Source organism: Cherax quadricarinatus, chromosome 25, assembly GCF_038502225.1.
Source record: "Cherax quadricarinatus isolate ZL_2023a chromosome 25, ASM3850222v1, whole genome shotgun sequence".
Lineage (NCBI taxonomy): Eukaryota > Metazoa > Arthropoda > Malacostraca > Decapoda > Parastacidae > Cherax > Cherax quadricarinatus.
Window position 1 is genome coordinate 2,556,325 of NC_091316.1, and position 17,459 is coordinate 2,573,783.

General features: G+C 41.0%; 1 protein-coding gene across 1 annotated transcript in view; it reads left to right on the forward strand.

Annotated features, from left to right (window-relative positions):
* The window catches only part of Mtr4 (exosome RNA helicase Mtr4), a 43,812-nt gene extending 30,605 nt beyond the window's left edge, over positions 1–13,207 (forward strand). Inside the window, exons 14-16 of the mRNA XM_070088555.1 lie at positions 3,810–3,961; positions 4,195–4,309; positions 12,956–13,207. Of these exons, the coding sequence (XP_069944656.1) occupies positions 3,810–3,961; positions 4,195–4,309; positions 12,956–13,110 (422 nt within the window). The 3' untranslated portion in view covers positions 13,111–13,207. The remainder of the gene's footprint in view (positions 1–3,809; positions 3,962–4,194; positions 4,310–12,955) is intronic.
* Positions 13,208–17,459: the final 4,252 nt, after the last annotated feature.

Sequence of the window (17,459 nt, forward strand, 5' to 3'; positions counted from 1 at the left end):
AATACATTCACCTCCTCCACTCTCCCTACAATCTGATATCCAATCTTTCGTCACCTAATAATACACTATGTAAAAATCTCCCTTGAGAGGCACTGATCTTCTTCTTTTCTTTCAACAAACCGGCCATATCCCACCAAGGCAGGGTGGCCCAAAAAGAAAAACGAAAGTTTCTCTTTTTAAATTTAGTAATTTATACAGGAGAAGGGGTTACTAGCCCCTTGTTCCCGGCATTTTAGTCACCTCTTGCAACACGCATGGCTTACGGAGGAAGAATTCTGTTCCACTTCCACATGGAGATAAGAGGAAATAAACAAGAACTTCTTCTTTCTTCTTCTTCTTTCAACAAACCGGCCGTATCCCACCGAGGCAGGGTGGCCCAAAAAGAAAAACAAAAGTTTCTCTTTTTAAATTTAGTAATTTATACAGGAGAAGAGATTACTAGCCCCTTGCTCCCGGCATTTTAGTCGCCTCTTACAACACGCATGGCTTACGGAGGAAGAATTCTGTTCCACTTCCCCATGGAGATAAGAGGAAATAAACAAGAACAAGAACTAGAAAGAAAATAGCAGAAAACCCAGAGGGTTGTGTGTATATATATGCTTGTACATGTGTAGTGTGACCTAAGTGTAAGCAGAAGTAGCAAGACGTACCTGAAATCTTGCATGTTTATGAGACAGAAAAAAGGACACAAGCAATCCTACCATCATGTAAAACAATTACAGGCTTTCGTTTTACACTCATTTGGCAGGATGGTAGTACCTCCCTGGGCGGTTGCTGTCTACCAACCTACTACCTAGGAGAGGCACTGATATCCTTTGATAAACACCCATGAATGGTGTGTAATGGATATATTGGATGGAGTATTGAGAAGGTGAATGATTTTACATACTTGAGAGTGGAGATGTCTGCAGATGGGTCTGAAGGTGAGCCATAGAATAAAGCAAGAGAAAAAGATAAATAAGTATACAAGATATGATGTAGGGCGAAATGACAGTAGTTTGCTGGATTATGTATTGGTAGATAAAAGACTGTTGAGTAGACTTCAGGATGTACATGTTTATAGAGGGGCCACAGATATATCAGCTCACTTTCTAGTTGTAGCTACACTGAGAGTAAAAGGTAGATGAGATACAAGGAGAATAGAAGCATCAGGGAAGAGAGAGGTGAAGGTTTATAAACTAAAAGAGGAGGCAGTTAGGGTAAGATATAAACAGCTATTGGAGGATAGATGGGCTAATGAGAGCATAGGCAATGGGGTCGAAGAGGTATGGGGTAGGTTTAAAAATGTAGTGTTAGAGTGTTCAGAAGTTTGTGGTTACAGGAAAGTGGGTGCGGGAGGGAAGAGGAGCGATTGGTGGAATGATGATGTGAAGAGAGTAGTAAGGGAGAAAAAGTTAGCATATGAGAAGTTTTTACAAAGTAAAAGTGATGCAAGGAGGGAAGAGTATATGGAGAAAAAGAGAGGTTAAGAGAGTGGTGAAGCAATGTAAAAAGAGAGCAAATGAGAGAGTGGGTGAGATGTTATCAACAAATTTTGTTGAAAATAAGAAAAAGTTTTGGAGTGAGATTAACAAGTTAAGAAAGCCTAGAGAACAAATGGATTTGTCAGTTAAAAATGGGAGAGGAGAGTTATTAAATGGAGAGTTAGAGGTATTGGGAAGATGGAGGGAATATTTTGAGGAATTGTTAAATGTTGATGAAGATAGGGAAGCTGTGATTTCGTGTATAGGGCAAGGAGGAGCAACATCTTGTAGGAGTGAGGAAGAGCCAGTTGTGAGTGTGGGGGAAGTTCGTGAGGCAGTAGGTAAAATGAAAGGGGGTAAGGCAGCCGGGATTGATGGGATAAAGATAGAAATGTTAAAAGCAGGTGGGGAAATAGTTTTGGAGTGGTTGGTGCAATTATTTAATAAATGTATGGAAGAGGGTAAGGTACCTAGGGATTGGCAGAGAGCATGCATAGTTCCTTTGTATAAAGACAAAGGGGATAAAAGAGAGTGCAAAAATTATAGGGGGATAAGTCTGTTGAGTATACCTGGCAAAGTGTATGGTAGAGTTATTATTGAAAGAATTAAGAGTAAGACGGAGAATAGGATAGCAGATGAACAAGGAGGCTTTAGGAAAGGTAGGGGGTGTGTGGACCAGGTGTTTACAGTGAAACATATAAGTGAACAGTATTTAGATAAGGCTAAAGAGGTCTTTGTGGCATTTATGGATTTGGAAAAGGCGTATGACAGGGTGGATAGGGGGGCAATGTGGCAGATGTTGCAGGTGTATGGTGTAGGAGGTAGGTTACTGAAAGCAGTGAAGAGTTTTTACGAGGATAGTGAGGCTCAAGTTAGAGTATGTAGGAAAGAGGGAAATTATTTCCCAGTAAAAGTAGGCCTTAGACAAGGATGTGTGATGTCACCGTGGTTGTTTAATATATTTATAGATGGGGTTGTAAGAGAAGTAAATGCGAGGGTCTTGGCAAGAGGCGTGAAGTTACAAGATAAAGAATCACACACAAAGTGGGAGTTGTCACAGTTGCTCTTTGCTGATGACACTGTGCTCTTGGGAGATTCTGAAGAGAAGTTGCAGAGATTGGTGGATGAATTTGGTAGGGTGTGCAAAAGAAGAAAATTGAAAGTGAATACAGGAAAGAGTAAGGTTATAAGGATAACAAAAAGATTAGGTGATGAAAGATTGGATATCAGATTGGAGGGAGAGAGTATGGAGGAGGTGAATGTATTCAGATATTTGGGAGTGGACATGTCAGCGGATGGGTCTATGAAAGATGAGGTGAATCATAGAATTGATGAGGGGAAAAGGGTGAGTGGTGCACTTAGGAGTCTGTGGAGACAAAGAACTTTGTCCTTGGAGGCAAAGAGGGGAATGTATGAGAGTATAGTTTTACCAACGCTCTTATATGGGTGTGAAGCATGGGTGATGAATGTTGCAGCGAGGAGAAGGCTGGAGGCAGTGGAGATGTCATGTCTGAGAGCAATGTGTGGTGTGAATATAATGCAGAGAATTCGTAGTTTGGAAGTTAGGAGGAGGTGCGGGATTACCAAAACTGTTGTCCAGAGGGCTGAGGAAGGGTTGTTGAGGTGGTTCGGACATGTGGAGAGAATGGAGCGAAACAGAATAACTTCAAGAGTGTATCAGTCTGTAGTGGAAGGAAGGTGGGGTAGGGGTCGGCCTAAGAAAGGTTGGAGGGAGGGGGTAAAGGAGGTTTTGTGTGCGAGGGGCTTGGACTTCCAGCAGGCATGCGTGAGCGTGTTTGATAGAAGTGAATGGAGACAAATGGTTTTTAATACTTGACGTGCTGTTGGAGTGTGAGCAAAGTAACATTTATGAAGGGGTTCAGGGAAACCGGCAGGCCGGACTTGAGTCCTGGAGAAGGGAAGTACAGTGCCTGCACTCTGAAGGAGGGGTGTTAATGTTGCAGTTTAAAAACTGTAGTGTAAAGCACCCTTCTGGCAAGACAGTGATGGAGTGAATGATGGTGAAAGTTTTTCTTTTTCGGGCCACCCTGCCTTGGTGGGAATCGGCCAGTGTGATAATAATAATAATAATAAAAAGATAAAAAGAAATCAGGTTTTTCTTGGTTATTTGAAATTACATTCTGTGAATGTTCATTCAGTAGGGGTCATCCATACATAAATAGGTCATACGATGTAGTGATTTTGTATGTGTTTCACCATTATGTATTATTGTTTTTAACAACAGCTGTCTCCCACCGAGGCAGGGTGGTCTGAAAAAAGGAGAAATGTAGTTTTTCTTCTTTTACATTTAGTGTTACCATTATTGTTATTATTGTCTTTTAACAGCTGCCCAGACGTGTGCTATACTTAGTACATTTGTCTGCGATGAAAAGAGTTCTGAGATGCCAAAGCTTGGAGAAGAGTTATCGGGGCCATTAAGGCAAATGCAGGACATGGCTCGAAGAATTGCCCGTGTTAGCCATGAGTGTAAACTAGAGGTTTGTTAATTGTGTTTTCTTAGCAGGATAAATTTCTCTTAAGTTGAACATATATTTAATAGCTCATTCATAATTTTTGCTCCTCTCTGAAGAAACTGTGCTTTAATGCTCATAATGATACTTTATCATTATACTTCAACATCTTCAGATTCAGGCACTTGATCTGTTTATGATATATACACCTTTTTCATATTTTCACAATGTTATTTACTTAAAGGTATTCTCATTTTCAGATTGACGAAGAAAATTATGTTGAGCAGTTTAGGCCATTCCTGATGGATGTTGTATACGAATGGTGCAATGGTTCCTCATTCATGGACCTTTGCACCAAAACCGATATCTATGAGGGTAAGTGATAATTGATATAATTGGCACTTTTAATAGACTTTATTTAAAAGGATATACTTTAAGATCTTGTCTAACTACCACCAACAGGTGGTATATTCACGTTTTTTGTTATTACAGTTAGTACCTTCATGCACTTCAAGCAGTGCTGTATGACCCTTAAGGGTTTAGCACTTTGTTATGATTATAATAATAGTAATATATATTTCAGGTTTCCTGTGTACCTTTTTAACAGTTTGCAATGCAAGACTGTTAACTCTTTCATTGTCTGTACCATAGTACTACATGTTTGAGGTCACTGTCTGTGCTGTAGTACTATGTGATGAGCTCAGCTCACTCAGATAAGTGGTAAGTGGTAAATTTAGGCCTAGATACAAGAGAATGGGTTTATGGAGTAAGTGTGCACCATAAAAAAAATTCTGCAGAATGCAGTGGATTTTTTAAATATGGTTAAAAACAGCGACTTTGCAGTGTATTTTAGTATGGTTTTTATGGTTATATTCTTGGTCTCACTTGATAAAATGGGAGATATATTACAGAAATAGAGACGATTTTGATTGGTTTTAGAACCAAAAATGACTTGAAATTGAGTTCAAAGTAGTGGAAATGTTAGATTGTTGCTGATATTCAAGAGTAAACAAATCACTTCACTTGTTCAATACATGTCCAACTGGTGGGTGTAATGTGTATTCATGAATACGCTGATATTATTTGTATAATTATTACAATATTGCATAACAGTAAATCTTCTATTTTTTTTTGTGTGTGTGTGTGAATAAAATATTAAAATGGATCTCATATGTAAAGCCTGGGAACATAACTTATGAACAAAGGAAATGTTATTTTAGTGCCAGGAATGCTTGCATTGTTTATTCTGAAGCCTGTTTTGAAATTGGAATATTTTGAATTTTGTGTGAAATTGGCCAAATTACCAATTTTTGATCACTTTATTAGGTAGTTGAAATAGTTGATTGGGCAGTTTCTTGTGCTCAGTCAATAAAATGGAATACATACTAGCTAAGAATTTGGTGTACTGGAACAGTGTAATTGGCATAAAATGGAACTCAAAAGTGGGCAAAAATCGCCAATGCATAAATATTGCTGACACAGCAAAACTCATCAAAGCGTAATTTCGTCAACTTTCTATCAAATTTCGTACTTTTCGTTTTACTATTTTTGAAAATTCTTGGATGCTGTATACAAGTTTCAGATCAGGGGTCGGGACAGTGAAAGGGTTAGTGGTATAAAATTAAAAAACTGCCATGTTTACAGTATTGTTTAGGTCATTCCTCTTGCACTGTGCCTTATGGAACTCTTTTTTCTTAATTCTTTATCACTAAATATTTATTAGCAGTTTAAATCCTCTTATATAACCCAGATGATAAAGAAAGTGAAAAAAGTAATTAATGGTAATGTGGTGGTTATATTGGAGCACATTGGCAGGCAACACTGCAGTGTGAATATAGTCAAAGAACCATCAATTTTGCTTCCATGCATACATTTTCTAACTCCTAGTTTAGTGCATTTTTTTGTGAATTTAATGATTACCAGGTTATAACCCAGGCCTTATGATCCACTAAAAGTTAAAATTATAAATGTTGATTGATTATTGCAGTATTGCTCATAATTTACAGTGCATATAGAAGAGTGGAGGACTAAAACAGGGCTGTTTAGGTGGCTTGGGCATTTAAAAGGGATTGGATGACCTTCGTGTATAAATCTAGCATAAAGGGTAGGGGTTGTCCCAGGAACACTTTGAAGGATGGTTAATGTTAGAGACTCTTGGCAGAGTGTTAGGGGCTTGAACATCTAGTGAACTTGTATGAGCATATTAGATGGGAGTGGAGATAAGTGGTTTTTGATGTATGTGCTGTTGGAAGGTGAGCAGAGAAGAGCAGTGTCTGTACTCTGGAGGAGCACAGTAAACAAAGCTTTATTTCTTTGTAGTTTATAAGTTTACATGTAATAAAATATTAAGCACAAAAGAAAGCCACTACCATGCTGTGAATCTCTGTTAAGACAGTAATTGAATGAATATTACGTAGAATGAAAGGGGGTAAAGCAGCTGGAACTGATGGGATCATGACATAAATGTTAAAAGCAGGGGGGGGATATAGTGTTGGAGTGGTTGGTACTTTTGTTTAATAAATGTATGGAAGAGGGGAAGGTACCTAGGGATTGGCAGAGAGCATGTATAGTCCCTTTATATAAAGGGAAAGGGGACAAAAGAGATTGTAAAAATTATAGAGGAATAAGTTTATTGAGTATACCAGGAAAAGTGTATGGTAGGGTTATACAGTAATTGAAAGAATTAGAGGTAAGACAGAATGTAGGATTGCGGATGAGCAAGGAGGTTTCAGAGTGGGTAGGGGATGTGTAGATCAAGTGTTTACATTGAAGCATATATATGAACAGTAGATAAAGGTAGGGAAGTTTTTATTGCATTTATGGATTTAGAAAAGGCATATGATAGAGTGGATAGGGGAGCACTGTGGCAGATGTTGCAAGTATATGGAATAGGTGGTAAGTTACTAAATGCTGTAAAGAGTTTTTATGAGGATAGTGAGGCTCAGGTTAGGGTGTGTAGAAGAGAGGGAGACTACTTCCCGGTAAAAGTAGGTCTTAGACAGGGATGTGTAATGTCACCATGGTTATTTAATATATTTATAGATGGGGTTGTAAAAGAAGTAAATGCTAGGGTGTTCGGGAGAGGGGTGGGATTAAATTATGGGGAATCAAATTCAAAATGGGAATTAACACAGTTACCTTTGCTGATGATATTGTGCTTATGGGAGATTCTAGAGAAAAATTGCAAAGGTTAGTGGATGAGTTTGGGAATGTGTGTAAAGGTAGAAAGTTGAAAGTGAACATAGAAAAGAGTAAGGTGATGAGGGTATCAAATGATTTAGATAAAGAAAAATTGGATGTCAAATTGGGGAGGAGGAGTATGGAAGAAGTAAATGTTTTCAGATACTTGGGAGTTGACATGTCGGCTGATGGATTTATGAAGGACGAGATTAATCATAGAATTGAGATGAGGGAAAAATGGTGAGTGGTGCATTGAGGTATATGTGGAGTCAAAAAACGTTATCTATGGAGGCAAAGAAGGAAATGTATGAAAGTATAGTAGTACCAACACTATTATATGGGTGTGAAGCTTGGGTTGTAAATGCAGCAGCGAGGAGACGGAGGCAGTGGAGATGTCCTGTCTAAGGGCAATGTGTGGTGTAAATATTATGCAGAAAATTCGGAGTGTGGAAATTAGGAAAAGGTGTGGAGTTAATAAAAGTATTAGTCAGAGGGCAGAAGAGGGGTTGTTGAGGTGGTTTGGTCATTTAGAGAGAATGGATCAAAGTAGAATGACATGGAAAGCATATAAATCTATAGGGGAAGGAAGACGAGGTAGGGGTCATCCTCGAAAGGGTTGGAGAGAGGGGGTAAATGAGGTTTTGTGGGCAAGGGGCTTGGACTTCCAGCAAGCGTGCGTGAGCGTGTTAGATAGGAGTGAATGGAGACGAATGGTGCTTGGGACCTGATGATCTGTTGGAGTGTGAGCAGGGTAATATTTAGTGAAGGGATTCAGGGAAACCGGTTATTTTTATATAGTCGGACTTGAGTCCTGGAAATGGGAAGTACAATGCCTGCACTTTAAAGGAGGGGTTTGGAATATTGGCAGTTTGGAGGGATATGTTGTGTATCTTTATATGTATATGCTTCTAAGCTGTTGTATTCTGAGCACCTCTGCAAAAACAGTGATTATGTGTGAGTGTGGTGAAAGTGTTGAATGATGATGAAAGCATTTTCTTTTTGGGGATTTTCTTTCTTTTTTGGGTCACCCTGCCTCAGTGGGAGACGGCCAACTTAAGTAGACTTCAGGATGTACATGTTTATAGAGGGGCCACAGATATATCAGATCAGTTTCTAGTTGTAGCTACACTGAGAGTAAAAGGTAGATGGGATACAAGGAGAATAGAAGCATCAGGGAAGAGAGAGGTGAAGGTTTATAAACTAAAAGAGGAGGCAGTTAGGGTAAGATATAAACAGCTATTGGAGGATAGATGGGCTAATGAGAGCATAGGCAATGGGGTCGAAGAGGTATGGGGTAGGTTTAAAAATGTAGTGTTAGAGTGTTCAGCAGAAGTTTGTGGTTACAGGAAAGTGGGTGCGGGAGGGAAGAGGAGCGATTGGTGGAATGATGATGTGAAGAGAGTAGTAAGGGAGAAAAAGTTAGCATATGAGAAGTTTTTACAAAGTAAAAGTGATGCAAGGAGGGAAGAGTATATGGAGAAAAAGAGAGAGGTTAAGAGAGTGGTGAAGCAATGTAAAAAGAGAGCAAATGAGAGAGTGGGTGAGATGTTATCAACAAATTTTGTTGAAAATAAGAAAAAGTTTTGGAGTGAGATTAACAAGTTAAGAAAGCCTAGAGAACAAATGGATTTGTCAGTTAAAAATAGGAGTGGAGAGTTATTAAATGGAGAGTTAGAGGTATTGGGAAGATGGAGGGAATATTTTGAGGAATTGTTAAATGTTGATGAAGATAGGGAAGCTGTGATTTCGTGTATAGGGCAAGGAGGAACAACATCTTGTAGGAGTGAGGAAGAGCCAGTTGTGAGTGTGGGGGAAGTTCGTGAGGCAGTAGGTAAAATGAAAGGGGGTAAGGCAGCCGGGATTGATGGGATAAAGATAGAAATGTTAAAAGCAGGTGGGGATATAGTTTTGGAGTGGTTGGTGCAATTATTTAATAAATGTATGGAAGAGGGTAAGGTACCTAGGGATTGGCAGAGAGCATGCATAGTTCCTTTGTATAAAGGCAAAGGGGATAAAAGAGAGTGCAAAAATTATAGGGGGATAAGTCTGTTGAGTATACCTGGCAAAGTGTATGGTCGAGTTATTATTGAAAGAATTAAGAGTAAGACGGAGAATAGGATAGCAGGTGAACAAGGAGGCTTTAGGAAAGGTAGGGGGTGTGTGGACCAGGTGTTTACAGTGAAACATATAAGTGAACAGTATTTAGATAAGGCTAAAGAGGTCTTTGTGGCATTTATGGATTTGGAAAAGGCGTATGACAGGGTGGATAGGGGGGCAATGTGGCAGATGTAGGTGTATGGTGTAGGAGGTAGGTTACTGAAAGCAGTGAAGAGTTTTTACGAGGATAGTGAGGCTCAAGTTAGAGTATGTAGGAAAGAGGGAAATTATTTCCCAGTAAAAGTAGGCCTTAGACAAGGATGTGTGATGTCACCGTGTTTTTTTTTTTTTTTTTATTTTTTTTTATTTTCAACAAGTCGGTCGTCTCCCACCGAGGCAGGGTGACCCAAAAAAGAAAGAAAATCCCCAAAAAGAAAATACTTTCATCATCATTCAACACTTTCACCACACTCACACATTATCACTGCTTTTGCAGAGGTGCTCAGAATACAACAGTTTAGAAGCATATACGTATAAAGATACACAACATATCCCTCCAAACTGCCAATATCCCAAACCCCTCCTTTAAAGTGCAGGCATTGTACTTCCCATTTCCAGGACTCAAGTCCGGCAATATAAAAATAACTGGTTTCCCCGAATCCCTTCACTAAATATTACCCTGCTCACACTCCAACAGCTCGTCAGGTCCCAAATACCATTCGCCTCCATTCACTCCTATCTAACACACTCATGCACGCTTGCTGGAAGTCCAAGCCCCTCGCCCAAAAAACCTCCTTTACCCCCTCCCTCCAACCTTTTTGAGGACGACCCCTACCCTGCCTTCCTTCCCCTACAGATTTATATGCTCTCCATGTCATTGACGAAACCACCTCAACAACCCCTTTTCAGCCCTCTGACTAATACACTTTTATTAACACCACACCTCCTAATTTCCACACTCCAAATTTTCTGCATAATATTCACACCACAAAATGCCCTTAGACAGGACATCTCCACTGCCTCCAACCGCCTCCTCGCTGCGGCATTTACAACCCAAGCTTCACAACCATATAAGAGTGTTGGTACTACTATACTTTCATACATTCCCTTCTTTGCCGCTATAGATAACGTTTTTTTTCTCCTTATATACCTCAACGCACCACTCACCTTTGAGTGGAAGACTACTGAAGGGGTAGAAAAGTTCTTAATAATAAGAGTGATTAGTACTTTTTACAAAAGCTGGTAAAAGTAACTTTGATCATGAGGGTGATGACTTTGTAACCTTTCTGGGTTGGGCCCCAATTTCAAACTTGCTCTTAGGGTTGAAGAATTTAAAAAAAAAATTATCTAATGAAATTATAAAGAACATTACCTTTGGAAAAAGGAAGCCAAAAGTACAATATTTGATGGAAAACTTACAGAATTATGCACTTGCAAAGTTAACGCATTGGCAATTTCACCCATTTTGTGTCCTATTTTTGGCCAATTCCAGTATTCCTTCCATTGTCAAATGAGTACAAGAAGCTGCCCATTTACCGATTTCAAGTACCCAATAAAGTTATAAAAAATTGGTAATTTGGCCAATTTCACACAAATTAAAAAAATTGCCAATTTAAAAATACAGAATTAACAATGTAGACATTCCTGGCACTAAAATTTTTCCTCTGTTCCTTAGTCATATCTCCAGGCCCCTCTATATTGCACTTGCTTTCCATTTTTAATTTTTATTCGCACAAAAAACAGAAGATTTACCATTAGGCAGACTGCTGCATTACTGTAATTGTATAAATGTCAGTGCCTTCCTAAATGCATATTAGACTGGCCAGTTGAACGCGTATTGGAGAAGTGTACTCTGGAATATAGGCAAAAATTGAATATTTCCACTACCTTTGAGCTCAATTTCAAGCTATTGTCAGTCCTGAAACCAATGAAAATCATTTCTATTTCTGTAATAAATCTTCAATTCTATCAGATGAGACCAAGAAACCAAGAATACAACCATAAAAACCATACACAGCAAAGTCGCCGTTTTAAACCAAAACAGTCAGGTTTTTTCTCATGCACTGCATGAAAAAAAGGCTGAAATTTACTGTTCACTGCTTATCTGAGCGAGCTGAGCTCGTGGCATAATACAGTAGGATCGACCCTGGCTTCAAGCCATAGTACAACAGTACCAGTGCCGAAAAGGCTAACCGTGTAATTTTTTTTTTTTTTTTATATTTTTATTATCACACCGGCCGATTCCCACCAAGGCAGGGTGGCCCGAAAAAGAAAAACTTTCACCATCATTCACTCCATCACTGTCTTGCCAGAAGGGTGCTTTACACTACAGTTTTTAAACTGCAACATTAACACCCCTCCTTCAGAGTGCAGGCACTGTACTTCCCATCTCCAGGACTCAAGTCCGGCCTGCCGGTTTCCCTGAATCCCTTCATAAATGTTACTTTGCTCACACTCCAACAGCACGTCAAGTATTAAAAACCATTTGTCTCCATTCACTCCTATCAAACACGCTCACGCATGCCTGCTGGAAGTCCAAGCCCCTCGCACACAAAACCTCCTTTACCCCCTCCCTCCAACCCTTCCTAGGCCGACCCCTACCCCGCCTTCCTTCCACTACAGACTGATACACTCTTGAAGTCATTCTGTTTCGCTCCATTCTCTCTACATGTCCGAACCACCTCAACAACCCTTCCTCAGCCCTCTGGACAACAGTTTTGGTAATCCCGCACCTCCTCCTAACTTCCAAACTACGAATTCTCTGCATTATATTCACACCACACATTGCCCTCAGACATGACATCTCCACTGCCTCCAGCCTTCTCCTCGCTGCAACATTCATCACCCACGCTTCACACCCATATAAGAGCGTTGGTAAAACTATACTCTCATACATTCCCCTCTTTGCCTCCAAGGACAAAGTTCTTTGTCTCCACAGACTCCTAAGTGCACCACTCACTCTTTTTCCCTCATCAATTCTATGATTCACCTCATCTTTCATAGACCCATCCGCTGACACGTCCACTCCCAAATATCTGAATACGTTCACCTCCTCCATACTCTCTCCCTCCAATCTGATATTCAATCTTTCATCACCTAATCTTTTTGTTATCCTCATAACCTTACTCTTTCCTGTATTCACCTTTAATTTTCTTCTTTTGCACACCCTACCAAATTCATCCACCAATCTCTGCAACTTCTCTTCAGAATCTCCCAAGAGCACAGTGTCATCAGCAAAGAGCAGCTGTGACAACTCCCACTTTGTGTGTGATTCTTTATCTTTTAACTCCACGCCTCTTGCCAAGACCCTCGCATTTACTTCTCTTACAACCCCATCTATAAATATATTAAACAACCACGGTGACATCACACATCCTTGTCTAAGGCCTACTTTTACTGGGAAAAAATTTCCCTCTTTCCTACATACTCTAACTTGAGCCTCACTATCCTCGTAAAAACTCTTCACTGCTTTCAGTAACCTACCTCCTACACCATACACTTGCAACATCTGCCACATTGCCCCCCTATCCACCCTGTCATACGCCTTTTCCAAATCCATAAATGCCACAAAGACCTCTTTAGCCTTATCTAAATACTGTTCACTTATATGTTTCACTGTAAACACCTGGTCCACACACCCCCTACCTTTCCTAAAGCCTCCTTGTTCATCTGCTATCCTATTCTCCGTCTTACTCTTAATTCTTTCAATTATACTTATCAAAGTAAAATGGTGTTCTCTTTCAGGAAGTATCATTCGAGCTATGCGTCGTCTAGAGGAACTCCTGCGTCAGATGATTCAAGCTGCCAAGGCCATTGGCATTGACCTAGAAAATAAGTTCTCTGAAGGTGTCAAACTACTAAAGAGAGATATTGTATTTGCAGCAAGTCTTTACCTATAGGAAAATGAGATATTGTAACTATAGTGACATAGCATAAATGAATTTGTGTTTAATCTTGTTTACACATTATGAATAAAGTTTTTCAAACATGCCATTTTATTAGACTTTCTTTCACATTGCATGTTAAGAGAACAATAAATTCAATCATTAACACTTTGTACCATGTTATCCATTTGGTCAACAATGACAAAAAGTCAACATCTGGAAATGAAACTGGTACAAGAGAAACCTTTCAATACAAGGTTTCATCCAAGTCTGAGCCTTATCGAGATTACAGAAACTAGCAAATACGTACACCGCCTTATAAGGTAAACAAGCACCTTGAGGTCAGGACATCGCAAGAATGAGTACAGGTATTGATGAGAGTGGAAGTGGGGCTAGAGAGAGGCTTATGATTATTATATAGCTGTATAGCCCTTGTGGCTTAGCACTTCTTTTTGATTATAATAATAATATGATTATTATATAGATCACAGACAATGTAGGAAACAGGCCCAGTCAACATGTGTATTCCAATGTCTTGCTCATTGGTGGAGATATGGTATAAAATACAGACATGATAGATAAATGCAAATGTTGTATAGTGCAATCCTTCACTGACAGTTTGCCCACAGAGTAGGCTTTATAAAGTCACAAACATATCTATTAACGACACACAATAATAACAACACGATTGCAAACCACAGAATGGGTGGGGTTTGAACCCATGGCTATGGACAAGCAAGACATTGTTTCTGGATGTCTTATTTGTCAAAGATGGTGCTCTTAAATGTAAAGTATGCAAAAAACTCACTAATAAGGATGGGCTAGTACACTTCTTCCCTCACCATGACCTCAAAACTAAGTGGGGAGATACCATAGGTTTCTTCCTCTGAGTACCTCAAATTTGCAGTAATGACTATTCTCGAGGAAAATGAGAATAAAGTGAGGCATTTGTCAAATTAAAGTTCCCAACACACACTGTCCATTACTGCAAATAAACACAGTATACCCACAGAGAATACCAACACTGATAGAGACTGGTCTTCCTCACTGGGCAGACTGCCATTGCCATCACCTCAATTATTATTATTATAATAAAAAAAGAAGCGCTAAGCCACAAGGACTATACAGCGCTGCAGGGCAGGAAGGAAGCGAGGGCATCAGGTGGCAAAAGGGAGATGGATGAGTAATAGGTTACGGATAACAGCGGGGCAGTGGATGGGTAAAGGGCAGCAAGAGACTGAACTAGAAAGGGCTGAGGGGAGTGCGAAAAGTATCATCAGAGTTTGTGGAGTAAATCAGTCGTTGTCAAGAAGTCAATGAGAGAGTCAGGATTAAAGGAGGGTCCATCAGCAAGAAGGGAAGGTAAAGAGAGAGTAGTAGAACGAAGACGACGTTGGAGGTAAATTCTGCGTGCTCGTTGATAGAGAGGGCAGTCTAACAGAATGTGGCTAATCGATACTGGAACTTGACACTGCTCACAGAGAGGAACAGGGTGCCTCTCCATGAGATACCCATGAGTAAGACGAGTGTGACCAATGCGAAGGCGGGAGAGAGTGGTCTCCCAACCTCGGCACTGATGACAAGAAGACGGCCAGTAACCTATGCTCGGTTTAATAGAATGAAGTTTGTTACCGAGCAGAGTTGACCAACGTTGTTGCCAATGGGTGCGAAGGTGGGTAGCTATTGCAGCAAAATAGTCCAGAAATGGAACACCTCGATAGGAAATTGGTAGGTCATGTACTGCTGACCGCGCAGCAGTGTCTGCCTGTTCATTGCCCTGTATGTCGACATGACCAGGGACCCAACAAAAAACAATATCTTTATGTTTGGTAGAGATACGGCGTAGCCAAAGTTGGATACGGAGAACTAGGGGATGAGATGTATCAAATTTTCGTATAGCCTGTAGAGCACTAAGGGAGTCTGAGAGTACTACAAATGATGACACAGGCATAGATGCGATACGAATAAGTGCTGCAAGAATGGCATACAGTTCAGCAGTAAAAATGCTAGCTGAAGATAGTAAATGTCCCCGCACGACGCTGTCCGGAAACACTGCTGCGAATCCGACGCCGTCTGAAGACTTAGAGCCATCTGTGTACACAGCAGTGGCATGAGAATGGGAGTGGAAGTGATCAAGAAAAAGAGAGCGGGAAGCCACCGTAGGCAGTTGAGCTTTCGAGCAAGGGAGTGAGAAAGAACAGACCCGAACAGCTGGAACTTCCCAGGGGGGTAGGGAAAAGTGAGATGCTACATGAACATATAAAGGTGGTAACTGAAGGGAAGACAAGAGTGAATGTAGGCGAAGAGAAAAGGGACGGAGCAAACAGGGGTGGCGAACGAATAAAGAATGTCTACTAATATCGGTGACCATTCTATAAATGGAAGGATTGTGTAGATCGTGAGAGCGTACATAGTAGCGAAGGCAATGGGCATCACGGCGATCAGACAAGGATGGAACATTCGCTTCTGCATAGAGGCTCTCAACAGGGGAAGAGCGAAAAGCACCAAGGCACAAACGTAATCCTTGGTGATGGATAGAGTTAAGGCTAGAGAGAGTAGCAGGAGAGGCCGCGGAATAAATCTGGTCACCATAATCGAGTTTCGATAAAACGAGGGCTGAATGTAGGCGAAGCAGAGTTCGACGATCAGCTCCCCAGGAAAGATGAGCAAGGGTTTTAAGAAGGTTTAGCCGGCTGTGACAAGTTGCCTTCAGAGAGGTTATGTGAGGTTTCCAGGATAACCGACGGTCAAAGAGAAGACCTAGAAACCTGACTGTATCACGTTCGGGGATACGGGAGCCATAGAGATACAAAGGATGATCGGAGATAACAGAGCGTCTAGTGAAAGTAATTTGGTGAGTTTTGGTACTTGAAAATTTAAACCCATGCGTGGTGGCCCAAGTGGAAACACGGTCGACCGCATGCTGGAGAGAAACTGCAATAAGATGACAGTCAGCGCCTGCACAAGAAATAGCGAAGTCATCAACATAGAGTGATGACCAAATATTGGGTGGAAGAACAGAGGCCAAATCATTTATAGCAAGGAGAAAAAGTGTTGTGCTTAGAACACATCCCTGAGGGACACCTTCAGCTTGGACGAAGTCCGGGGAAAGAACATTATTGACTCGAACACGGAAATGTCTGTCAGTTAAAAAGTTCTTAAGGAAGGATGGTAGATTGCCTCGGAGGCCTAAGGAATGGGCCTGGGCCAAAATATTATACCTCCAAGTTGTGTCATATGCCTTCTCAAGGTCAAAAAATATGGCAATAACTGAGTGATTATTCGCAAAGGCATTACGAACATACGTATCCAAGCGTAGTAAGGGGTCTATGGTAGAACGGCCCTTACGAAAGCCATATTGACTAGCGGAGAGACTGTTGTGTGTCTCTAAATACCACATTAAACGTCGATTTACGAGACGTTCCATCACTTTGCAAACTGCACTAGTAAGAGCGATGGGGCGATAGTGGGAGGCATCATGTTCTGTAGTACCCGGTTTGCGGAAAGGGAGAACAATGGCAGATTTCCACAGCTGGGGAAGAACTCCCTGTGCCCAAATAAGATTGAAGAGGTGTAAGAGGACTACAAGGGCTGACCGATGTAAATGTTGTAACATACGAATATGAATGTCGTCAGGCCCAGCTGCCGATGATCGGCAAGCTGAGAGCGTTGCCTCCAGTTCTTGAAGTGTAAAAGGCACATTATACTGTTCTTCTCTGAGAGAAGAAAAGTCCAAGGGTACTAACTCTCTGGCAGACTTTGAGGAAAGAAACGAGGGGCATAGATGGAGCCCTCGGGAAATACGGACCAGATGTGTGCCAAGTTCAATGGCAACGTCGAGAGGGTTTGCTACATCAACACCAGCGACCCGTAGAACAGGAGCTGGGTCAGGAGAGTATTTACCACTCAATTTCCTCACTTTTTTCCAGACTGCACTCATAGAAGAAGCAGAGGTGATGGTGGAAACATAGTCTCGCCAACAAGTGCGTTTAGCTTCATGGATGACACGGCGAGCGATCGCACGCTTCTGCTTAAAATCAAGAAGTCTCAGCGGTTCTATTGTACCAGTACCTGCCCCATGCAGCACGTTTCAAACGTACTGCATGAGCACAAGCAGGAGACCACCAAGGCACGCACTTCTGAGAATGCCTGCCTGAGGTTTGGGGTATAGAATGAGAAACTGCGGTATAAACTGACGTCGAGAAGATGTGTAGGAGCTCATCAATGGAGGATGAAGAAGGAACCTCACTAAAAGCAGTGAGGTGTGAGTAAAGATCCCAATTTGCCCGATCAAATTGCCAGCGAGGGCTACGGAAAGGTGGTGAATAGGAAGGAGAAGTAAGAATGATTGGAAAATGATCGCT